The sequence below is a fragment of the Oryx dammah genome, unplaced genomic scaffold (assembly GCF_014754425.2).
Source record: "Oryx dammah isolate SB20612 unplaced genomic scaffold, SCBI_Odam_1.1 HiC_scaffold_29, whole genome shotgun sequence".
NCBI lineage: Eukaryota > Metazoa > Chordata > Mammalia > Artiodactyla > Bovidae > Oryx > Oryx dammah.
The window spans coordinates 104302901-104329075 of NW_024070213.1; the positions used below are offsets into that span (position 1 = coordinate 104302901).

At 37.2% G+C, this 26175-nt stretch overlaps 1 protein-coding gene and 1 long non-coding RNA gene across 2 annotated transcripts in view; one reads left to right on the forward strand and one right to left on the reverse strand.

Moving 5' to 3' along the window:
* TMTC2 (transmembrane O-mannosyltransferase targeting cadherins 2) overlaps positions 1–26175 on the reverse strand; it is a 434311-nt gene that overhangs the window by 35367 nt on the left and 372769 nt on the right. The window contains exon 11 of the mRNA XM_040234484.1: positions 25189–25252. Coding sequence (XP_040090418.1) covers positions 25189–25252 — 64 coding nt within the window. The remainder of the gene's footprint in view (positions 1–25188; positions 25253–26175) is intronic.
* Positions 219–16544, forward strand: LOC120858429. The gene is made up of 3 exons (XR_005719864.1): positions 219–228; positions 1884–1888; positions 16451–16544. It is a non-coding gene; the product is annotated as an uncharacterized LOC120858429 (long non-coding RNA).

Here is a 26175-nt window from a genome sequence, read left to right on the forward strand (position 1 = left end):
CCTCTTATGGCTTCAAATTTCAAAACAGGTCATTCATAAATAGCACAGGGAAATAAACCACAAAATCTAATCCTATTTCATTTCTACATAAAATCGACTAATGGGGAGGAAAACTTTTTGACTTATTATTACAAGTTTTTTTTCACATACTGTTATTTTTAGCATTGACATATTTGTCACTAGTTTTATTATTATTAATTTTAATTGCAGGCTAATTACAATATTGTGGTGGCTTTTGCCATACGTTGACATGAATCAGCCATGGGTGTACACGTGTCCCCATCCTGAACCTCCCTCACACTTCCCCCCGCCCCATCCCATCCCTCTGGGTTGTCCCAGCGCACTGGCTTGGAGTGCCCTATTTTATGCATAGAACTTGGACTGATCATCTATTTCACATATGGTAATATACATGTTTCAATGCTAATCTCTCAAATCATTCTACCCTTGCCTTCTCCCACAGAGTCTGTGTCTCTTTTGCTGTCTCATGTAAAGGGCTGTCATTACCATCTTTCTAAATTCTTACATACATGCGTTAATATACTGTATTGATGTTTTTCTTTCTGACTTACTTCACTCGGTATAACAGGCTCCAGTTTCATCCACCTCACTAGAACTGATTCAAATAAGTTATTTTTAATAGCTGAGTAATATTCCATTGTGTATATGTACCACATTTCTTATCCATTCGTCTGTCAATGGACATCTAGGTTGCTTCCATGTCTGAGCTATTGTAAACAGTGCTGCAATGAACCCTAGGGTACATGTGTCTCTTTCAATTCTGGTTCCCTTGGTGTGTCACTAGTTTTTTTAAAAAAGGAAATCTTATATAGGGTAAATCACCTGTGGAGAGGGAGAAATGTCTTTTAGGGGCAATTTTTAAAAAATATTTGGCAAGTTTTCAATAAAGTCTGAATGGATTTGTAAAATCATTGTGTACCTGATTATTTAGTTTGTGTTTTGTAGAGGAAATTGAGGTCTCTAAAGCAGTCAAACCACTGGGTTAAGCAAAGAAGTTTAAGAGTTAATATTGCTTTTCTAGGTAATGATAAATATACATTATTTGGATTATATAGCTGTGTAGCAGCTGGTCCTGAAGTTTATAGCTACTCATTCTAATAGATTTGTTATAACTTCTACCACAGGCTGAGTTTCAGAAACTGAATATATGAACACTTATTAAAAGACCCAACAATCTGAGTGATTCTGAATTTCCTGAGAGTATGAATTCATTTAAAATTTGAGAGAGCACCCAGTTCATTAGAATCACTGTCTCCTGAGAATCAGGTGAAGAGACCCAAGAGACCCAGGGTGTGTGCAGGTCAGGAGCAGCAAGAAAATATTTCAAGATTCTCCATTCAGTGAGAGTTAAAAGATCAACATTATTCCTGAAAATCTTTTTTAAAAACTCACTCACATGGCTCGTGATGCTTCAGTAAACTACAGTACAGCCTCTCAATGTGTTCTTGGCAGCCAGTCTCGTGTTTGATTTTATTTCCAGCATTGTAAAAGATCATCATGTTTTGTGCTGAGCAGCCCATGTTGTGGTTGGCTTGCATTTAGAGGCTGAGTTTTATTGGGGAAGGGACATGTTTAACACAACATGTTTCAAACACGAGAACTACACTCAGTGCTGCAAGATGTCCATACTAGGAAAGGACAGGAAACCAACACAGACTGAGAGGACAGAAGCTTTCCGGGAATCCCTTCACAATATTGACCGAGCACCTACTGTATTCCGGGCACCACTGTGTGTGCCGGGGAGAGCGAATACAGAAAACAAAGGCCTTGCCATCACGGAGCTCATGTTCTGGAGAGCGGATGCAGTTAACGCAAAGATGTAAGAAAATATGTAGACTGTATATGCTGATAAAACCAAAGAGAAAAAGTACAACAGGACAGGATAAAAGAGGTAGGTACTGGTACAGCAGTGTTTCCTGTGGGGCAGAATGGGAAATCTTACTGACACAAGTTGCTATTAACATTTGAGCAGAGAGTTTAGAAAATGCCAGAGCTAGCCATGCTGCTATCTGGAGAAAAAGTATGGCAGCCAGAGGAAAGAATATAATTATAAATGCCTGGAGGAAGGAACATGCTTGAGTCTGAGATGGGTAACACCAATCTGTTCACTGTTTATGTAACCTGGCAAGTGGAATTGATTTCTTTATTTACGAATTATTCTATGTGAAAAATATATAGACAAATTCCTGCAATGTAAATAATTTAGCACTGGCTGTGGACCAACAAGTATTTTAAGTGCTCTCTACATACTGTTTATTTTCCATAACAAACCCTCTGAGGTAGTTATTATTACCTCCATTTACAGAGTGAGCAAATGAAGCTTAGGGATGTAAGCAACATATCCAAGATCTCAGAGTGAGAGGAGGTGAAGCCCTGTTGTACACCCAACCCATCTGATTATAGGGCCTATACTGCTAAGGTATGTTGCCTGCCAGGGCCTGTGAAAACAGCATGATTCCATTGGGAGAACACTGTAGAGACTGTTCTTCCCAAACCAGTAAAGTCATTGAAGAATGCTATTTATGGCAGCACCCAGGAAATAGACAAAGTCTATGTGGTAGCTCAGATGGTAAAGCGTCTGCCTACAATTCAGGAAACCTGGGTTCAATCCCTGGGTTGGGAAGATCCCCTGGAGAAGGAAATGGCAACCCACTCTAGTACTCTTGCCTGGAGAATCCCATGGAGGGAGGAGCCTGGTAGGCTACAGTCCATGGGGTCGCAAAGAGTCGGACACGACTGAGCGACTTCACATCACATCACATCACATGTACTACACATGTCTGTGCACAATCCAGAAAGCAAAACCCAAAGTTTCTTTGTGAAATATAAGGTTGGAAGTATGATATTGAAAGTATGAAAACAGTATCTTTTCATTGATGCCATATGAGTGGAATATAGTTTTCCCTAAACATTAAAAAATGTTTTGCTGCCATTAAGGCACATAAAATATGATTCATGACTAAGTGATGGGTTGTGATGGATATAGATTCCTAAAAACATGTAAAAATAAAAACTTGATTTTTAAAACACATTAAAATACATCTGAAGGGGTTTCAGTATATCAAGGACCATTTAGCACTATATACTGTAATTTCACGAAAACAGTTCAAAATAAGACATTCAAAACTTGTAGTAATGAACTGCCCTTTAACTTTCAAACTTTACTGATGGTGTATATCATGTTTTGTCATCATTCCTGCCTTCGTTAGGAATTCTAACTTGTTCTGAGGCTACTGCCAGCACCTATCTGGCAGAACTTTGGTTATTACCAGAGCCTAGCATTGAAGTGACTTAGCAGCAGCAGCAGCATTTTCTAGTCAGAGAAGGCAATGGCACCCCACTCCAGTGTTCTTGCCTGGAAAATCCCATGGACGGAGGAGCCTGGTGGGCTTCCGTCTATGGGGTCGCACAGAGTCGGACACGACTGAAGCGACTTAGCAGCAGCAGCATGTTCTAGTACACTTTAAGTAGCACATACATATTTGAAGAGGTAATAAATTTCCATTAAGTCAGAGTTAAAAATTCAAGTTTTAAAAAGAATTGAGTCATATAATATCTTCATCCTATGGTTCCTTTCAAATAAACATCTTCACCATATCCAGCAACTTCAGTTTAGACATATTAGACATATGGAGAAGAAAATGGCAACCCACTCCAGTATTCTTGCCTGGAGAATCCCAGAGACAGAGGAGCCTAGTGGGCTGCCGTCTATGGGGTCGCACAGAGTCAGACACGACTGAAGCAACTTAGCAGCAGCAGCAGCAGGACTGAATAAATTAAGGACTATAAGATCAATTCAAAATTACTCAATAAAAGCTTCTTGCTGTAATACTCGATTAATGACACTTCATTAAACAGATTAAAAAATATACAATCAATTTAGCATATTTCCAAGTGGCCTTTTTTTTCCTTTCCAGGAATTTTTAAAAAGAGAATGTTAATATTACTTTATTTATATGTAGGAGAATTTTAGCTTCTTGTGTATTGAAACATTCAGTTCAGTCACTCAGTCGTGTACAACTCTTTGTGTCTCCACGGACTGTAGCATGTCAGGCTTCCCTCTCCATCACCAACTCCCAGAGCTTGCTCAAACTCATGGCATCACCAACTTGATGGACATGAGTTTGAGCAAGCTCTGGGAGTTGATGATGGACAGGGAAGCCTGGTGTGGTGCAGTCTATGGGGTTGTACTGGAAATCAAAATAACCTTAATATATGAACATACATATTATACATCTCAAATACATCTTTTGACCATAATAAACATATAGTAGGATAAAATAAGATCTGATCTGATACATCTATATCATTCTACCATAATTTGCATTTAAAGAACACAAATTAACAGCTAAACTTTACAAAGAAACCACCAGGTAAGAGTCTACTGTCCAAATCCTAAACCAACATTTCACAACATCATTTTGCTTGCTTCAGCTTATTAAAGAAAAGGAAATAAATTATTTCCATGAGAAAATGAGAAGCATATTTACTGTGGTTGCATAAGTTAGCCCAAGACAACCAATACATCTCAAGCAATATGAAACTAGTAATCTGTTTGCTATGTTTCTTAAAGTCCCTAAATAGTCCTTGAAGACAACATAGTGAGTTCATGCATTTTTAGGCATTGTATAAGCTGTGGAAAATGCAAACTTTCAAAACTCATAAACTACATAAACTACTCATTAAAAAAAAACTACGAAACAATTAAATCCTAAGCCTGCATCAGCTACAGCTCTGATACAGCAGAAATCACAACATTCTTGTTTCTCATTATATCCCCGGTACTTATATTAGAACCTGACATGTAACAGGCACTCTGCTTGGCTGGATCTGTATTCTGACTCTACCACTAGCTGTGAGATCCTGGAAAACTTACCCTGACTCTGTCTCTCCATCTGTAAATAAAAATGGGGTAGAACTGAACTTTTAATGTTTAACTAGTGTAGATGTTATTAGGCTGAGACTTCCTAATTAAAAAATTTTTTTTTGTCTAATTTCAACATTATGTTTATTCTTCTACAAGTTATAGAGATATTGTTTGGCAATAATTCATAATACAAGCAGAAATACAGACCTATAATAGTTGTTTACCAACTTTTACGCCACTCAATATTATCACTTACATTTAGGTGAATGCTCTCTTTTATTTACCTCATTAAGTGTGCGAGAAAAAGGTTCCTAAGTTCGAAGCATGGAGACACAGTTTATACAAATGCAAATGTAAACAATGGGTTTAAAGCAATCATATGGTACACCAGTGCTTATGGAATAACCCATCATCTGCTCACCACACAAGTTCCTCACAAGAAGAAAATGCCTAGAAGTTACTGTGTCAATCAGCATACCGGAAAATAAAATGATAATGATATATTACTCAATGAAAGGAAAACTGAGCACATGTGCATGTATCCAGTAAAGATTTCCAAGACTAATCAAAGTACATAATCTTCTCTGGGCAGCAAAATCATTCCCTCTTCAAGACTTGTGGAATCTAGTGCTCTCAGCATGAGCCTAAGAATACTATAGCAAAAGCTATTTAAGTGAAGAAAAATAAATAAACATAAGTGAAAAATTATAACTGCTACATAAAAATCTCTTTCTAGACAAGTAAATTCATAAGCAAGCACAGTTGTCCATGTATTTGAGATTTGTTAAGAACAGTGACCTATATAGAAATGCATTTTTAAAGCCCTTTGTTCTTTCATTATTTTCATACTGACATTTTTTCAAATATGGTTTTCCACAATTTCTGGTATCATTTTAATAATACATCTAATCGTGGATATCACTGCATAGTAAAGATATATTTATTATAGTAGCATTGATTTGCTGACTGCCGTTAGTCAGTCACAAAGCTCTGACTATTTGCAGCCCCACTGGCTGCAGGATGCCAGATTTCCGTCTTTCATTATCTCCTGGACTTTGCTTAATGTCCATTTCATTAGTGATTCTATCTAACCATCTCATCCTCTGCCTCCCACTTCTCCTTTTGCCTTCAAACTTTTCCAGCATCAGAGTCTTTTCCAATGATTCAGCTCTTCGCATCAGGTGGCCAAAGTACGCTTCAGCATCAGTCCTTCCAATGAATATTCAGGGGTGATTTCCTTTGGGATTGCCTGGTTTGATATCCTTGCTGCCCAAAGGACTCTCTAGAATCTTCTCCACTACTACAATCTGAAAGTATCAGTTCTTCGGTGCTCAGCCTTCATCATGGTCCAACTCTCACATCTGCACATGACTACTGGAAAGATCATAGCTTTGACTATACGAACCTTTGTCGGCAAAGTGATGTCTCTGCTTTTTAACACAATGTCTAGGTTTGTCATAGTTTTTCTTCCAAGGAGCAAGTGTCTCTTAATTTCATAGCTGCAGTCAGTTACCATCAGCACTGATTTTACAGCCCAGGAAAATAAAATCTGTCATTGCTTCCTCTTTTTCCCCTTCTATTTGTCATAAAGTGATGGAATCGGATGCCATGATCTTAGTTTTTTGGATTCTGAGTTTTAAGTCAGCTTTTTCACTCTCCTTTCTCACCCTCATCAAGAGATTTTTTAGTTCCTCTTCATTTTCTGTCATTAGATTTATGTAAACTAGCATACTTGTAATTATAAATAAAAGTTCAGCCAGCTGAAACAGATGAAAGCTGCTGCTGCTGCTGCTAAGTTGCTTCAATTGTGTTCGACTCTATGAGACCCCATACACGGCAAGATCATAGCTTTGACTACACGAATCTTTGTCGGCAAAGTGATGTCTCTGCTTTTTAACACAGGGTCTACGTTTGTCATAGTTTTTCTTCCAAGGAGCAAGTGTCTCTTAATTTCAGGCTCCTCCATCCATGGGATTTTCCAGGCAAGAGTACTGGAGTGGGGTGCCATTGCCTTCTCCAAGATGAAAGCTATGATTATAAAAATTTAACAGGGACATCCTGGGTGGTCCAGTGGGTAAGAATCCTTCTGTCAATGCAGGAGACACGGGTTCGATCACTGGTCCTGGAAGATCTCACATGCTGCAGAGCAACTAAGTCCAGGCAACATGACTCCTGAGCCTGAGTGACCTAGAGCCCGTGCCCTGCATTGCAGGAGAAGCCTGTGCACCACACTGAAGAGCAGCCCAGCTTGCTGCAACCAGAGGAAGCCCATGTGCAACAACGGAGACCCGATGTAGCCCCACCCCAAAAGTTACAACAACGAAGACCCGATGTAACCCCCCACCCCAAAAGTTACAACAACGAAGACCCAATGTACCCCCACCCCAAAAGTTACAACAACGAAGACCTGATGTAGCCCCCACCCCAAAAGTTACAACAACGAAGACCTGATGTAGCCCCCCACCCCAAAAGTTAACAAATAGTATCATTCTTTGGGAAAAGATAGCTGAACTTTATTAAGAAAAGAGAAAACCACCATTGCTTTCTCTAATGGTAGTGGGAAATGGATTATATATTTAAGAAAAATAATTTGTCTTGCAGGAAAACTAAATATGTGTCGAGGATTTTTATTCATTTCTTTTAGTAGCTTTTATTAGGATTCCTATTTAACAACCAATGAATATTACAAGTAGAACCAAGAAATAAATCAGTACAAATATAGATTCTTTGGGGAATATCCAGCTGTCTTTTATATGATTATACAGGTAAGTAGATAAGGATAGAGTAACTTATATTGGAGAATAAGAAAAAAAAAGTGTTTGAAAGCAGTAGCAATAATGTTCTACGTCTAACCATTCTTGACACTTTTAAAAACACATTTGATTATTTCTGCATGTAATTTAAGCAATTATTTTCTTTAGTTATAAACTGTTGGAAGTATTATGTGGATATATACATATGTATAAATATATAAATTATTTGGTAAATCATCCTAACAAATCTTTTCAAAATTACTTCTCCCTTGAAATTTTAGCATTCCTAAGCTGAAGAAATTACTTCTAAAATAAAACAAATTCAGTGAATTGAGCATTTCAAACTCTTGACACAAGATCTTTAATGGCACCACATTTGCCCTCTTTAAGTTGCCATGTAGTTTTCGAGAGGGCAATGTGTCATACCATGCTGCAGCATGTCTTAGAGCTGCCTTCCTGCGAATTATTTTGCTAGAGATCTCATTTAATAAAGTGACATAACAACAACAACAAAACAGAGATGAAAACCACATAGAAATAATGAGAGTAAGTCAAATATAAAAGCCTTATGAAATTTAGTCCTCTATAGTTTTACTTTTTTGCTATCGCAACACAGGTTCTGGACAACTGATAAAACTCTGGATACCATACCACACTGGCCATTTGTTGGCACTTAGTATATGAGAAAGTAACAGTTGATTATAAGGAAAAGACTGAAAAAATTTGTAGCATACACATTTTTTTTTTCCCCCTTCTCTTAAAGATGTCATTCTTTCCAGCTCTCTTGTAGGGTCTGTTAGCAAAATCCTGAAGCAAATTCTTTTCAAGTTGATAAAGGAAACTCTTGATTCTGACCTTATCTAGTGACAAGAATTTTAACATTATAACAACTCAGCCTGGGAAAAATAATGTCATTCAGGATGACACAGATTCTCCTTGACCAAAGGAGACACCCTTCTGAATCCACTTTTTGAGGAGGCCTCATCTGTAGGCCTTCTCTTAGGCCTGCCTAGCCCAGCTGTAAAGAATTCTGCTAAGTTAATTAAGTGAGAATCTCCTCATCCTCACTATCTGATCATACTGGCTTGTCTTCCACAAGAATTCTGTTAAGTTGGTTTACCAAGAATCCTCTTACCCTTGAGGTCTCAGTAGTTTGCCATCCACTGAACACCGCTTGCTGCTTCTGCTGTAATTTGTCTCCCCTCCTTCCATAGTCATGACACTGATCTCAGTAGTCCTGAATAAAGCCTTCCTATCTATCTTCAAAAACACAGAAAAATCTTATTTTCTTTAGCAAAGACACAGGACTTTCAAGAAGAAATTAATCCATCAGTCTATTCATTTCTCAGGATCTGCCCAACTTTTGTCTTTAGGGTAAAGTATAATACTATTTTATCTGTAGCTGCAAGAGTTCAGACAGATAACAAGGAGTTAGGAGTAGTATGAAAATAAGGAAACAAATAAAAAAAGAAGTGGAATGTTGCAGTAAAATCAGAAGACAGATGGGATAAGAACTGTATATAAACATGGGTTTTTGTTAACTTTTCAGGGTATCTCTCGAAAAACATGGCCCCATAAGACCAATAGAGGATCAGAAACACAAATGTCTGAAAGGTTAATAGAAATGAGAGAGAAATTTTATATAGAGTGGAATACTACTCAACCATAAAAAGAAAGAAATGATGCCATTTGCAACAACATGGATGGATCCAGCGGTTATTATACTAAGTGAAGGAAGTCAGACAGAGAGAGAAAAATATATGATATCACTTACATGTGGAATCTAAAATATGACACAAATGAATTTACCTACAAACAGAAACAGACTCACAGATGCACAGAACAGGCTTATGGTCGCCAAGGCAGAGAGTGGGTGGGGGAGGGGTGGGCTGGGAGTTTGGGATTAGCAGATGCAAACTAATGACTGTATACAGAACAGATAAACAACAAGGCGCTCCTGGGAACTATATGCAGTATCCTGTGATAAACTATAACAGAAGAGAATATAAAAAATAATGCATATAGGTACACGTCTGTGTGTATATACATATATATACATATATATATATGTATACACATATATATATAAGTGAATTGTTTTTCTGTACAGCAGAAATTAATACAACACTGTAAATCAACTATACTTCAATAAAATAAGTTAAAAAAAAAAAAAAAGATGTGTGGAAGACCAGCTGTGGAAATAACCAAGGGGAATTATGGAGAACGTAGTAACTGGGGGTGCAAGGTCACATCCTTCTGATGGTGGCAGCTACCAGTCCACCCTAGTTGATATTTCCAGGAAGGAACATGGGCCAGGGTGGTTACCTTAGCTGAGTTAAAAGCAAAGCAAATGCTGAATCTAGTTTCTCTGGAGTAGAAGAGACTAAATGTAATTTTAGTGTGTGGTCCCACAATTCAAACACAGCTATATATCCACGCAAAGGATACCCCCACAAAGAAATATGAGTAAAAATAAACATGCTTGGAATCACAGAACATAATTAAGTGGAATTGCCCAAAGGTTTTGATGTTCTTCAACCTCAAAGTACTCCAGCTGATTTTCTTTAGAACCAATCGCCACATAAGTTTCTGCTCATGCCTCACATCCCCTCAGCCTTTTCTGGTTATGAATCTAAAACACACACACACCACATACACACATTTTCAAAAAAGTGCTCAAAAAATGATTGCATGTGGATTGTGATGAATAACAATACCCCAAGGATGGAAAAACTTTAAATGCAGCTTAGTTCAGCCGAAATACCTGACCCCACTCTAGGCGCAACTAGCCCACACCAATAGCTAGTAAACAAGTGGATTGTACTCAGCATACTTGTCTTCCAACCATGAAGAATTATACAAGATGATAAACAAAAGCAGTAACCACAACAGAAAATCATTTTTTTCTGGTTCATCTAACATTTTGAAACAGAAGGATAACAAAAAGTAACAACAATGCAAGCAGAAAGAAATGAATGCACCAAAAACTCAACTTTGTAACTTGTTAGAAGAAAAGCAACATCCAAATTAATTTGGAAAGATCTACAGCAGAAAGAGGTTTGAAGACAGATAGGGATGTGGTAGAACTAAAACTGATCCTGGCATCACTGAAGCTCTCAGGATAGAGGGCATTTATCTTGCTAAAATTAGACATGAAGAATTAGAAATTTGATTTCTCCCTGGCTCTGTACATAAATGTACATAACATCAATCAGATTAAGCTTATTCATGAAGTGAGGCAGAATTTAGATCTGTTGATTTAAATGGGTATGTGTGAATAACCAACTATTTTTGTTTCAGTTATATCTCTGGGCCCTTTTAAGAAAACCATGTAAAGTGTAGGGTTTGGGAAACTAATGGTAATTTCTCTCTTGATGGAAACGTATTTATTCTGGGTTTGTCAACTTACTTCATTTTAAAAATCTTTTTTATTTAAAAAAAATTTTTGGCCACTCTGAGTAGCATGTGGGATCTTAGCTCCCTGATCAGGGACGGAACCCAAGCTGTCTGCAATGGAAGTACAGTCTTAACCACCAGACCATCAGAGAAGTCCATTAACTTACTCCATTTCTGACTATAAAATATATAGATATATTTGTAACTGAAATGACTAGTCAGAGTGGGAAATACATTTGCAATATTAAAACACATTTTACTCATAAAGTCAAACTGCTGATTCTAGGATCCATATATTATTAATGCCTAAAAGTCAAGAGACACATGGTATGTGATTTTCCCACATCACAGAACCCTGTGGAAAGTTTTGGAAAAGGCCATATGGTTTTTCCTCTATTTACAAGCAGAAATGTGGTTTAACTGCTTCCCAGACACATTATTATTAACTCTGTCATTTTTTTTCCCTAAGGAGACAGCAATCTCAGTAATTTTCCCCCACCAAAATCCCCTATATGGTCAAATTTGAATCTGTCCTGTCCTGCTTAACTTAATTTCATGGTCTCTTGTTCTAATTAGAGTTGAGGAATATCTTTCCACCAGAAAACAACTATAACTCAGACTATCTTCTGTCTCTTCTACCAGACAGTAATTCTTCCATGAGAGTTAATTTTTAACCTTTCTTCCCCAGATTCTAGTCTCCATGGTTATTTCTACTGCTTGGCCATCTCTCCCTTCCCTACCCCATTACCATATTTACCATTAAAAGGTAGTCCAAACTGAAAGTAACAGATTGCAGAATCTATGTACTAGCTCAAAACACAGCTCCATTCTCTTACAGTAAGTTCATTTCTTTGAATCTCATTTCTCATTTGATCTTTTGACATATAATCATTGCTAAAGAGCCCAAATGGATAACATCACTTTGATTTTATAGAAACATTCTGAAACAATTTATGTTCTAAGTGCCCAGGAAAGGTATAATGGATACATGTAATTTTCTATTGGACAGTCCAATCCTTAGAACACATTCCCCTTTAAATCATACATAGTGAATTCACATTGGAAAAAAATTATAAAATATTACACATATTGGAAATATAAAGGATGAATAAAACAATTATTATAAAAGTCAGAGAACTGAATCAAAGCTAGAAGTAATCTACCAGTGATTTCAGAACTTTATTTAGAATTATCACAAAATGACAAAGGGCTTAATGTCAGTGTCTCCACTGGCTTTTTTTGATAGTATAAGCCTATATCAAATGTTATCTACTGTACAGCCCAGAATATCCAGCTTCCCATAGGCCTCTGACCTCATATTCTATCCCTTTTGCCACAGGATCAACAGAGGGTAAACACAATACAACAGTAGTAAGTCAAAACTTACTACCTAAGTTGGAGAAGACTCTTGAGAGTCCCTTGGACTGCAAAGAGATCCAACCAGTCCATTCTGAAGGAGATCAGCCCTGGGATTTCTTTGGAAGGAATGATGCTAAAGCTGTAACTCCAATACTTTGGCCACCTCATGCAAAGAGTTGACTCATTGGAAAAGACTCTGATGCTGGGAGGGATTGGGGGCAGGAGGAAAAGGGGACGACAGAGGATGAGATGGCTGGATGGCATCACGGACTCGATGGACATGAGTTCAAGTGAACTTCGGGAGTTGGTGATGGACAGGGAGGCCTGGCGTGCTGCGATTCATGGGGTCACAAAGAGTCGGACACGACTGAGTGACTGAACTGAACTGAACTGAACTGAAGCTCCCTCTATTTCTAATGTTTTCCCCCTTGTATAGTCTACTTTTTCTTCTTCAGTCTCTGGGGAGGAAATACTCCTTTAGGATCTTCAATACTTTCCTTGCTCTCCCCTCTACTTGGACACATTTAAAATCTCAAATGGGTTCAGGATGGGGAACACATGTACACCTGTGGCGGATTCATGTCAATGTATGGCAAAACCAATAAAATACTGTAATTAGCCTCCAATTAAAACAAATAGATATTTTAAAAATACTTTCACACGTACATATTCCCTTGAACACATATTTTTAACATTTAATAAGCACACACTTAATATTTCTTTGGTATTGCTTCTTCATTTACCTCCACACTTATTTACAGATTAAATCTAAATGCTCTGCTCCAAAGTGTCCATTTTCTTAACATTAAAAAACTTCTGCTCATGTCACTGAACTCATGAAGGTAACCAATGTCATCTTTTCCCCTGAAATCAAAGGACCTTCTCAGACCTTGTTTTCCTTTATTGTTTAGCAGTAGTGGAGACTGTTCTCCAAAGTTGATATCTATGGTGATATCTTTCTCTTCCTCAATGACCTTATCCTCTTCTTTGGTACTATCTCATTTCTGCAAATGACTCCCACATCTCTATGCCTAGTGGTGGTTTTCCCACCAAGCACTTGATCAGAACATCCCATAGAAAATCAGAACATCCCACCTCTCACTTGAAATCTGCTTGGTCCAAACTTAACACTTCCTTGTTGAAATAAACAACTCTTCTGTCCTATTTCTGTTGTTTTTTTTTTAACCTAAGTTACTGAAGTTCAAAAATTTGGAATGCTCGTTGAGTCAATTTTCCTACTTATATCCTATTAAATAATATACTTGCTTTCTCTGAATGTTCTTTTCCATTCCACAGTGTTTCTGTACTTTAGGATCTATTATGTCTGTGCCTATGCTATTCAAAGGACCTTTTATTTGGTTTTCTCAAAGCTGTATCTCTACCTTCCCAGTGCAACTCACATTCTTCATCACATGATATAAATGTGATCATTTTCATTATGTCATCCTACTTAACACAATTCTGGAATATAAGCTCCTCATTCTCACTAAGGTATTAAATGCCTTTCACTTGGTTTTATATTATTTTTCAGTTCTATCTTCCCCTACTCTTCCTCTCTGCCCTGCCAACACTGGCAATATTAACCATAGTTGCTTATTGTTCCTTTGGCAAAGCTTATGCTTTCTGAAACTGAAAATTCTAGCTAGCATTTTGAAGTAATGGACAATGGATTTCTGCTTGCTTATATAGGAAGCATTTGACAGAGAAGGGTGTCAATACTATCATATGCATCTGGTAAAGCCTAAATTTGGGGTCATTTTGTCTCTGTGGCTTATACAAAAGGTGTTTGTTGAGCACTCATGGAGGAACATCACAGACTGCCTGGTGAGTGTCCTAGGCCTTCACAGTCTCTGCAGGAATCCCTGCAGGAGTTGTCAGGCCTGCAGAGCAATTCCTTCTTTCCCCACACAGGCTATTGTAAACACTTTTACTTTCTTTCTTTAAACTTAAGAAACAAAGTATTCTCCACAGATGGTTTTCCTACTTTGTGAGAAAACAGAAGCCATCAAAAGCAGACCCCTTAAATTTCCTGTTACTTGACTCATTAGTTTATCTCTTCTGTATCATTTGTTCTTTCTTTTCCTTCTGTTTCAGTGGATGAGATGTCCATCATTATGTCTCAGCTTGATTCTCCAGAGTGCTTTGAATCTCTTTCTCTCCTTCCTGCTGATTAACTCCGTTTTGTCTTTTAATCTTTTTTTTTCCCCTTTCTCTTAATTTTGATTCTTTCTTATCTTGCTAAACTTCTACTATCTCACCTCAGTTCAGTTCAGTTGCTCAGTCATGTCCAACTGTTTGTGACCCGATGGACTGCAGCACGCCAGGCTTCCCTGTCCATCACCAACTCCTGGAGATTGCTCAAACTCATGCCCATCGAGTTGGTGATGCCATCCAACCATCTCATCCTCTGTTGTCCCCTTCTCCTGCCTTCAATCTTTCCCAGCATCAGAGTCTTTTCCAATGTGCTTAACATTTCTTGAATACTGTCTTTTCTTGGCTTCTGTGACAGTTATTCAGAGTATCTCTTAACTCTTTCATCTCAAACTCCTTTGCTGTCTCTTCCCCCTCTCTGAATGAGAACCCTTTCCCTCTTTTAATGTATTCTTTTCTTTTTAAGCTTGTATCAGTTTTAGGACTTTCTTTATCATTTGTATGTTGATTACTTTCATTTTTCCACATGAGACTTGCCTCTGGGCTTCAGGCTCACACTTCCACCCAGTTACTAGGCAGCTCCACTTGGATACCATAGACTCTTCAAGATCAACATGTCTGCAGTTATATTCTTCTTTCTTGCTCTCATATCTTCATTTTCTCTACTCAGGAATCAATGACTATTTCCACTCTCCTAGCTTGGATAAAGCCAGAAATTTGGGTGACTGCATCCTTAGTCTGACATCCACTCAGTCACCAGATCCTGTCAGTGTTATCTCCTACAAAGCAATCATGTCTCTCATCCTACTGCCGCTTTCTTATTGCAAGTGGTCATGGTTTTTCTAGATTGCTATGGTATTCTCTCCCTTGGTGTTCTTTCCTCCCATGTTTCTAAGCCTTCTTTTTCTACTCTCCAGCCAACTAAGTATTATAAGATGAAAAGTCTAATCATGTTATCCCAAATTAATTACTTAAATGACTGATTGTCCATTCATTCAGGGGAAAGTTCAAAATGCTCATTATTTCTTACATGATTGTTATGATCTGACTTCTGCTGACTTCTTCAGCCTTATTTCTTTTCACTTACTTCTCTTCCTCCTAGATTTTACTTCTCTTCCTCCTAGATCTACCATTTCATTTGAAATGGCTTCCTTCCCGTCTCCAATGTTTTTTCCTTAAATATGCAGATCCCTTTGCATAGGAAAAAATGCTGACTCTGGAAATATTGCTGATATGCTGCATGTGGAGACACTTCTGCATTAGTTTGGTTTGAACTCTGATTCTAAATGGAGAGGACAAGTTTGTATTTACAGTGATTTTTTTTCAGAAAGTGACCTAGTTATGTTAATTATAATGTACAGTTGGCTTATAGAACTCAAAAGAAAATTTCCTTAAGAGAAGTGTTCCAGGTGGAGGTTGCTAATGTGAACTCATACTTCTTATGAGCATTTCTATCATGAGAAGTATGTATAAAACACTGCTCATAGAAAGTGATAATATAAATGCTGAAATAAATTTCCTTTAGACTATAGAAAATAGGTAAGTGAGTTCTTGATGATAAAAATTTGAAACAGCATATTGAATAGAGGCTTTAAAAAATCATGTAAAGTAAAATAAAAAATAAATAAATAAATAAATAATCATGTATCATTAAGATTATTGTCAGCAATAATAATGACAATGTTAATTATAGTGAACAGTTATAACAGTAATAATAATATTAGCAAGACATATTTTTCCTCTGTGCCAAGTACTGTTTTGAAGTGCTTTTTTAATTTGTTAGTGTTCTGTTTCATTTTTTCAGGAGCATCAAAATGACATGTTCTTTAAAAATGTCTTCATAACAAAAACAGATGGAGAGATGTTCCATGTTCCTGGGTAGAAAGAATCAATACTCTGAAAGTGACTGTATGACCAAATGCAGTCTACAAATTCAATGTGATCCCTATCAAATTACCAATGGCATTTTTCACAGAACTAGAACAAAAAATTTCACAATTCATATGGAAACACAAAAGACCCCAAACAGCCAAAGCAGTCTTGCAAAAGAAGGATGGAGCTGGAGGAATCAACCTTCCTGACTTCAGACTATACTACAAAGCTGCAGTCATCAAGACAGTACAGTACTGGCACAAAAACAGAAATATAGATGAATGGAACAAGGTAGAAAGCCCAGAAATAAACCCATGCACTGATGGGTACCTTATTTTTGGCAGAGGAGGCAGGAACATATAATGGGGCAAAGACAGCCTCTTCAATAAATGGTGCTGGGAAAACTGGACAGCTACATGTAAAAGAATGAAATTAGAACACTCCCTAACACCATACACAAAGGTAAACTCAAAATGGATTAAAGACCTAAATGTAAGACCAGAAACTATAAAACTCTTAAAGGAAAACATAGGCAGAACACTCGATGATGTAAAGCAAGATCCTCTATGACCCACTTCCTAGAGTAATGGAAATAAAAACATAAGTAAACAAATGGGACCTGATTAACTTAAAAGCTTTTGCACAGCAAAGGAAACTTTAAGCAAGGTGAAAAGACAACCCTCAGAATGGGAGAAAATAATAGCAAATGAAACGACTGACAAAGGATTAATTTCCAAAATATACAAGTAGCTCATACAGGTCAATACCAGAAAAACAAACAACCCAATCAAAAAGTGGGAAAAAGACCTAAATAGACTTTTCTCCAAAGAAGACATACAGATGGCTGACAAACACATGAAAAGATGCTCAACACCTCTCATTATTGGAGAAATGCAAATCAAAACTACAATGAGATATTACCTCACACTCGTCATAATGGCCATCATCAAAAAGTCTACAAAGAATAAATGCTGGAGAGGGTGTAGAGAAAAGGGAACCCTCTTGCACTGTTGGTGGGAATGAAAGACGATATGGAGATTCCTTAAAAAACTAGAAATAAAACCACCATATGACCCAGCAGTCCCACTCCTAGGCATACACCCTGAGGAAACCAAAACTGCAAAAGACACGTGTATCCAATTGTTCACTGCAGCACTATTTACAATAGCTAGAACATCAAAGCAACCTAGATGTCCTTTGACAGATGAATGCATAAAGAAGTGGTATGTATACACCATGGGCTATTACTCAGCCATAAAAAAGGAACACTTTTGAGTCAATTCTAATGAGGTGGATGAACCTAGAGCCTATTACACAGAGTGAAGTGAGTCAGAAAGAGAGAAATATTGTAAACATATGTGCAGAATCTAGAAAGATGGTACTGAAGAATTTATCTGCAGGGCAGCAATGGAGAAACAGGCATAGAAAACAGACTTAGGGACATGAGGAGAGTAGAGGAGAGGGTGAGACGTACAGAGAGAGTGCCATGGAAACTTTACGTTACTGTATGTAAAATAGACAGCCAATGGGAATTTGCTGTATGTCTCAGGAAATTCAAACAGGGGCTCTGTAACAGTCTAGAGGGGTGGGATGGGGAGGGAGATGGGAGGGAGGTTCAAGAGGGAGGGAAAATATGTATACCTGTGGCTGATTCATGTTGATGTTTGACAGAAAACAAAATTCTGTAAAGCAATTATCCTTCAATTAAAAAATAAATTAAAAAAAAAGAAAAAAATTTCTTCAGGAATACTTATAAATTCAAATATGGTTTCAGATATTTCTAAAAAATTATGACCCTTCTAGGTAGAACAGAGTTAGTTGCCTACTTTTTGCAAACATAATGAAAATCTGTTACCTGTCTGTATTAAAGTCAAAAAGTCAGGGTAGCATACTATCTATTAGTATAATCTCACCATTCTTTCAGTAAAGGTTTTACTTATTCTGTAGCTAAAAGATTTAGTGGTTTTTAGATATAATATTTACTGAGCACCTTTGTATGATGTCTCATTTGAGGTAACAATCTGTGAAATATGTGGGCAGATGATGTTATTCATATTTTCTGGAATAGTGAGGAAGCAAATTTGGAGAGGTTTAAGTAATTTTAATTTGTTCAAAGAAATGCAGCTACTAAACGGTAGAGCTGGAAAAGAATCTGTTTTTAGAGTTCTGAGGTAGTGTTCTTAAGTAAAACTTAAAGCTCTGTATAAGAAATTGGTAGCTGTTATTTTTAGACAAGCTGGATATCTAGAAAAATAATATTAATGTTAAATGTCTTAACATTAAAAGGATTTAAAATTTCAGAATATTTAAAAATCAGTGATGGTTAACTTACTCACCCTTAAAGTCTCCTTTGGTTTGGGTTGATCTTTTTCAAAAGAGTACTCAGTTTGGTTTTTTGTCTGTAAGTGGAGAGCACACTTAATTCTGTATGATCCACACTTCCTGGAGGGCTACAGTAGGATGGATAATTCCAGAACAGTGAATTATCTAATGATCACTTGTTATTTATATACCTTTTAAAGGTTTTCTGGAACACTTGAATATGGATATGCGTAGAATTCTGCATATTAATAAATCTTAAGATTGCAAAGGATTACTGTAAGGAGGACTATTGTTATTCTCTCTAATTGGTTTGCTGTCAACCTTCAGGGTCCTAAGTGTTGTATTTCAACTGAGATAGCCTTAAATTCTCTATTATAGGTCTGACTGGGATACAGATGAAAATGGTAATGATGTTTTTAAAGGAGGTGATTGAAGTGTCTGTCTTTTATTTATGTTTGGATAGCAAAACTAAGGAGAGGTGATAATAATTAAGAAATTACAATATTTTAAAAACCTGCTAGTGTTGTTAGTGTAGATATTGTCACCTGACCATTTGACCAAGCTAGGGAGGAAATGGAATGCATAGCTCAGGAGAGAGGAAAGGAGCTCTTCACAACTGTGGTATCCTATAACGATAAAATTAGCAGTTAAAAAGCTTTTTTCTATCTCATATAAGATACTGTTTCAGACACAGACCAGGTAATTCCCAAGAAGTTACAGAGTATTATTTGTGAAGATAAAGCTTATTGTCCAATGGAAAGTTAAATGATCATCTGAAGAACAGTAAATGCAATAATATCAAATAGTGCCTTACTTGCTATTTTGAACAGCAAACAGTGAACACCATGAATTAAGAAAAGGTAGCAGTCACTGGCGGAGAAGGCAATGGCACCCCACTCCAGTACTCTTGCCTGGAAAATCCCATGGACGGAGGAGCCTGGTAGGCTGCAGTCCATGGGGTTGCTAAGAGTCGGGAATGACTGAGCAACTTCACTTTCACTTTTCACTTTCATGCTTTGGAGAAGGAAATGGCAACCCACTCCAGTGTTCTTGCCTGGAGAATCCCAGGGACAGGGGAGCTTGGTGGGCTGCCATCTGTGGGGCTGCACAGAGTTGGACATGACTGAAGCGACTTAGCAGCAGCAGCAGCATGCTCTCTGAGACTATGTCCTTGTTAATACATATGCTTCTACCTGCCAGATTTCCCCCTTTTCTGTTCATCCTCTTAAAAACTTCACCTATACATGTCCAATCATTTCAAGATTCTTAAGTCTGTCAACTCTGACTCAGTGTCTTCTAGGATCAGTCCAACTGAAAGTAACTTTTTTCTTCTGTATACTTTTTCCAGCACCTAGCTTCCACAACTCACAGAACCCTTATTATGTAGTATCATTTACTGCCCTGAACTATAAGGATTTGACTCCATGTGTTCTCTCTCTCACTCTCTGCCCACATTAGGTAGTACATTTCTCAAAGTCAGGGCTAACTTTTCACAACTTGGAAATTCTACTGCACTTGGCATAGGGTTTTACACAATGTTGGAACTTAATTTAAAAATTAAGTTGAATGAATTCAGACCAAAAACAACTACATGCATAAAAATACAAAATATATATAAACATAATTCCTCATCATTAGAAATTACTCTCTTCAACTATGGAATTGACTAAAAGCCAAACAGAACTGGGTAACTTTGTACTACACAAATTCCTCATTATTCATATTTTAAAGAAAATTTTAAAACCCATAAATTAATGCAGAATTTGGCTTACTTCCCACAGAAGGAACAAAACAGTTTCATTTTAATGTTCCCTCTGGTCCTTAAGAGTCAGCAGTTTTTGATGTGTGTAAGTGGGAGAGAAGACCGAAAAGCATTGTCTTTTTAAAGTACTCTCTACCGAAAGATCAATTTTATCTATAAAAATGAAAAACTGAAAGTGGAAAAACCTAAAATGGCAATGTTGGTAGTTTTCCCACTACAAAAACATGTTTTCATATAATAAGAAGTTTGATTTTAGAGCAATCACTCCCAACAAAATAAAAATTAGGTTATCAATTTTGTAATAGATGTATTTCTTTAGTTCAGTAAATGCCTATGTATTAAATATCCCTGATGAAAAAATAATATCAGTATCTAACATTTAAAATTATAGGTACCTGCTAATTTAGACTTCCTCAGTACTCTTGCCTGGAAAAATCCCATGGACAGAGCAGCATGGTTGGCTCCTACAGTCCACGGGGTCGCAAAGAACTGGACACGACTGAGCAACTTCACTCACTCACTCACTCACTCAGTACTTTAGCATTTGGATCACTGGAATTGTTCGAATATTAATACTCCTGAAAGTCAATCAATAATTTTAAAGCAAGTTGTATAGAAAAGTAAGTCTTTTGTAGAAGAGAAAACAGAAAACAGTTCAGCATGGAACATCATGAAGAAATGGAATAGGTATTTTACTAAGAAGGAAATCCATCCTGCAGATAATGAACAATCTTCTTATAATAAGTGTGTAGTACATGAGGGTTATAATTAAAAATGTTACTTTGCATAGTTATGATCTGACACAAACACTGTTGGAAAATTCACAGAGTTCCCCACATACAGCTACAGATTGTTGTACTTGAAACTAAACAGAAAAAAACGCTTTATCAAAAGTGAGAGTAAGATTAGATTACCATATAGACAAGGAAAACAGAAGAGACAGTGAAAGCACTTAAATAGGAAATATGAGTTGCGGTCTGTTTATCAAGCTCTCGTATAAACAGGTAACTGAAATTTATTAAGTACAGAAATAACAAAGAATGTTTCTGTGGCAAAAGGAATAAACAGCTATGAGCAAGATAGATGTCAGATGGATGTTTTAATTTAGATCACATGCTAAATGTTAATAATTCAACGCATGGGGCAGTTGTTTACATCGGTGTCTTCATTTCAGGATAGAAACCTGTATTATTGTCAAGGTCTGTATTTTATCAGTCTTGTCTTAGTGGCATCTTACTCGATTATGTACAGGAAACCAAACACAACTTGTACAATAGATTAGAGGAAGATCACATATGTTGATCCATAAACTGCAACATCATTTACTATTGCTAAATATAAACCTCATATCCTATCCAAGTCTATAAACTACTTAATTTATTGTTACCAGATAAGGGAAATATCATTTGAATAAATGCATTTTTTTCGAAAGCAATTTGCAGCACGTTTATGAAGAAACTGTCTGGGATTTCACAAATGTGACTTTGAGTTAAATATTGATTTTATGATTTGGCCAGTCATTTAAAATAAATAATCTCATAAGTCAGGCTTAAATCATGTGGTGCCCCACTGTCTTTTTCATTTTTGAGGTATGGTCAGAGAGTACAGATAGCCCTTTTCTCACTAATCCAGTACAATGTGCTGAAAACGCCCAACCACTTAACAAAAATAAAAGTGACAGTCAAGGAACTGCTACTGGATGAATAAAGGTTGAATGTACTATCATGTAGTATGTATATTGAGAGCTTGGGGCTGGTGCACTGAGACGACCCAAAGGGGTGGTACGGGGAGGGAGGAGCGAGGCGGGTTCAGGATGGGGAACACGTGTATACCTGTGGCGGATTCATGTTGATGTATGGCAAAACCAATACAATATTGTAAAGTAATTAACCTCCAAATAAAATAAATAAATTTATATTTAAAAAAAGAGTATTATATCATTCTATTATTGATTCTATCAATCAATTCTATTAATCAAAGAAAAGAAGGAAGGAAGGATCAGAGGGAGGAAGGGAGGAAGTCAAACAAAACAATCCTGATTCCTGTCTTCAGTGCACTTATAGTAATAAGTTTAAGGTCTTAAGTCCAATCCTTTTCTTAGCAATGTTACACCAAGACACTCAACTTGGGCATATACAAAACTGTGCCTCCTGCATATGTAAGTTCCCTTGCAACCCCCAATTCCCTTTTCCTGCTCCGTTTTTCTTCAAAGCACTTACTGCTGTCAGACATATTATATACTTTATTTATCTGCTTCTGCTCTGTCTCCTCACCTCTAGACTATAAACCCCTAAGAAGCACAGACTCTTTTCAGTTTTGTTCACTGCTGTGTATCCAGTGTCTGGCACTTAACAGGTGCTCTCTAAATATTTAATAAATAAATGAGGAGACCATTATTTTTGTTGTTGTTGTTTTTCTAGACTTCCGGTGCATTTTCTAAGACACAATTGCATTTTTTTTCCATCAAGCTTTGTTCTTATACACACAGCAGCCTGGGCTACAATGTGATTCCACTTACTAGCTGTGATAATGGGTGAGTTATTCATTTCTCTGAACTTCAGCAGAACAAGGATCACAGGAGTATCTGTGGGTTGTTGCGAGAGATGAATGAGAGAATTCACATGATGTACTTAACTTGGTGCTTGACACACAGCAAGTGTTTAATATATTTTAGTGCTACTTGTTGTTACAACTATTAAATTATTTTCTTCTGTTGCAAACAGCTTACTGATTCTTAAATCACCTTATAGTTAATGACACTGGGGACATTTCGATTCAAGAGCTAAGGTTACATGCAGCTGAGTCTCCTGAAAAAAAGCTACTTCCTGTGTGCGCTGCTTTCAGGAAGCATTAATCCTTCTCTTGTTCCATACTGTATTTTAATTAATTTATTATGTTCAGTGTTCTCTGCTACACTGTCTGTTTTTTTAGAGTACAAAATGTCTGTATTCTATCACAAAGCAGGCACTCTAGAGATGTTTGTCCAATGGATGAGTTACTGTAAAGAAATGGTTCCATTACTTGCAGTCACATCAATCACATCACACGTGCACTATCATTACTTTTTGAAAATCACATTTCTCAATAGATGGTAGAGATCTAGAGAGCAGAGTGGAGGTTTTAGTGTTGGAGAGTGATGCAGAGCAGCGTGGATGGGAATAAAAGCAATGGCATTCAGTGATTACTGTGAACAAAAGGTGCTCAGAAGATCAATACAAAACCAGTTCTTATGCTCTCATAAATGGTTACTCTATTTCAATAGTAATGATCTAATTTCCATCCATCTTACTTTACAGAAGTGTGACTACTCAGAGAGAAATTCTAATTAAAAAAATACTTGATAAAGTTGAAAAGAACAGTTATTGGAAATGAGGACTGTGGAATAGGGACATGGCACATCAAGGCTGTATACTGTCACCCTGCTTATTTAACTTCTATGCAGAGTACATGATGAGAAATGCTGGGCTGGATGAAGCACAAGCTGGAATCAAGATTGCTGGGAAAAATATTAATAATCTTAGACATTCAGAGGACACCACCCTTATGACAGAAAGTCAAGAGGAACTAAAGAGCCTCTTGATGAATGTGAAAGTGGAGATTGAAAAAGTTGACTTAAAACAACATTCAGAAAACTAAGATCATGGCATCTGGTCCAATCACTTCATAACAAACAGATGGGGAAACAGTGGAAACAGTGGCAGACTTTATTTTACGGGGCTCCAAAATCACTGCAGATGGTGATCGCAGCCATGAAATTAAAAGACACTTGTTCCTTGGAAGAAAAGCTATGACCAACCTAGACAGCATATTAAAAAGCAAAGACATCACTTTGCCAACAAAGGTCTGTCTAATCAAAGCTATGGTTTTTCCAGTAGTCATGTATGGAAGTGAGAGTTGGACTATAAAGAAAGCTGAGCACTGAAGAATTGATGCTTTTGAACTGTGGTGTTGAAGAAGACTCTTGAGAGTCCCTTGGACTGCAAGGAGATCCAACCAGTCCATTCTAAAGGAAATCAGTCCTGGGTATTCACTGGAAGGACTGATGTTGAAGCTGAAACTCCAGTACTCTGGCCACCTTACACAAAGAGCTGACTCATTGGAAAAGACCCTGATGCTAGGAGATTGAAGGCAGGAGGAGAAAGGGATGACAGAGGATGAGATGGTTGGATGGCATCACCAACTCAATGGACATGAATTTGAGTAGCTCTGGGAGCTGATGATGGACAGGGAGGCCTGGTGTGCTGCAGACCATGGGGTCGCAAAGAGTCAGACATGACTGAGCGACTGAACTGAACTGAACGCAGCTTGAGGTTTGACCACATGCAAGAATCAGTGAGAGGTTAGGAAATCCAGAGGTATGTAATATCACAGCAAAAATACTTTCAAAGAACTTATGTTAATAGTCATCTAAACATAGAATATTTAATATTGCTAAAACCTGTATTCAAATGATAAAAATATACAGTGCTTTACATAGGCTAGTAAACAGTGAAATGTGTACCTCTGGAAACAGAAAGAAACTTGAGACTGGCAGATTTTATGGTTAAATCAGCCATTTAGCATGTATTCAAAATAAGAGATCAGAGAGAAAAAAACCCCAGTATCACAAGGCTTCTATGTCTATAACTCTCACATATTGTGAATCTATCTCTTTGAGTAATGCTTCTCATTAGGAAGGTACTTACATTAGGCCGCAGTCTGGCTGCCAGATCATAATACTTCTCAGCTGCTTCATTGAGGCTAGCTTGTCTGTTAAAGAGAATAACATCAAACTATATTAGTTATTTCAAAATTTCAGACTGATGAACAGACTCATCATAACCCCAAATAATATTAACTTAAAAAAAATCACAAAGTGAAAGTGCAAGTCACTCAGTTGTGTCCGACTCTTTGAGACCCCATGGACTTTACAGTCCAGGCCAGAATACTGGTGTGGGTAGCCTTTCCTTTCTCCAGGGGATTTTCCCAACCCAGGAATCAAACCTAGGTCTCCTACATTGCAAGCAGATTCTTTACCAGCTGAGCCACAAGCCCTATCAATCAAATAATAAGCTGACTAAGCAGAGAAAGATAATTAAAAATTGAATACATGCAATGTACATCTGGAGCTTCCAGGGTGGCTCAGCAGTAAAAGAATCTGCCTGCAATTCAGGAGATGTGAGTTCAATCTCTGGATTGGGAAGTTCCTTCGAGAAGGAAGTGGAAACCCACTCCAGTATTCTTTCCTGGGAAATCCCAAGGACAGAGGATCCTAGAGGGCTACAGTCCATGGGGTCACAGAAAGAATCAGATATGACTCAGAGACAAAAACAAATAATGTACTTTGTCATGATCTTTTAGGCATTGTAAATAATATCTCAGTATCTCAGCCTAATCCTATTCAGCAGATATTACTGTAAATTTACACATTAGAAATTAGAAATGTCTTTTATCTTTTCCAAGACAAACAAGATAATATGTTACAGGGTTGAGATTCTCTTGCTTCAATACTATGTCCCAGAAAAACTCTTACTTTTAAAAATAAATCGTCAAGATTACTATCTAGCTGTTTTTGTTTTATGAAAATCATAAATGCTTGCAGTTTTTTGTTTTTTAATCTGTATCTATCTATAAAGTTACTTTCTTTTCAATTCAGGAGAAGAAACTTTCAATGTCTGTAGTCTACCAAAAAA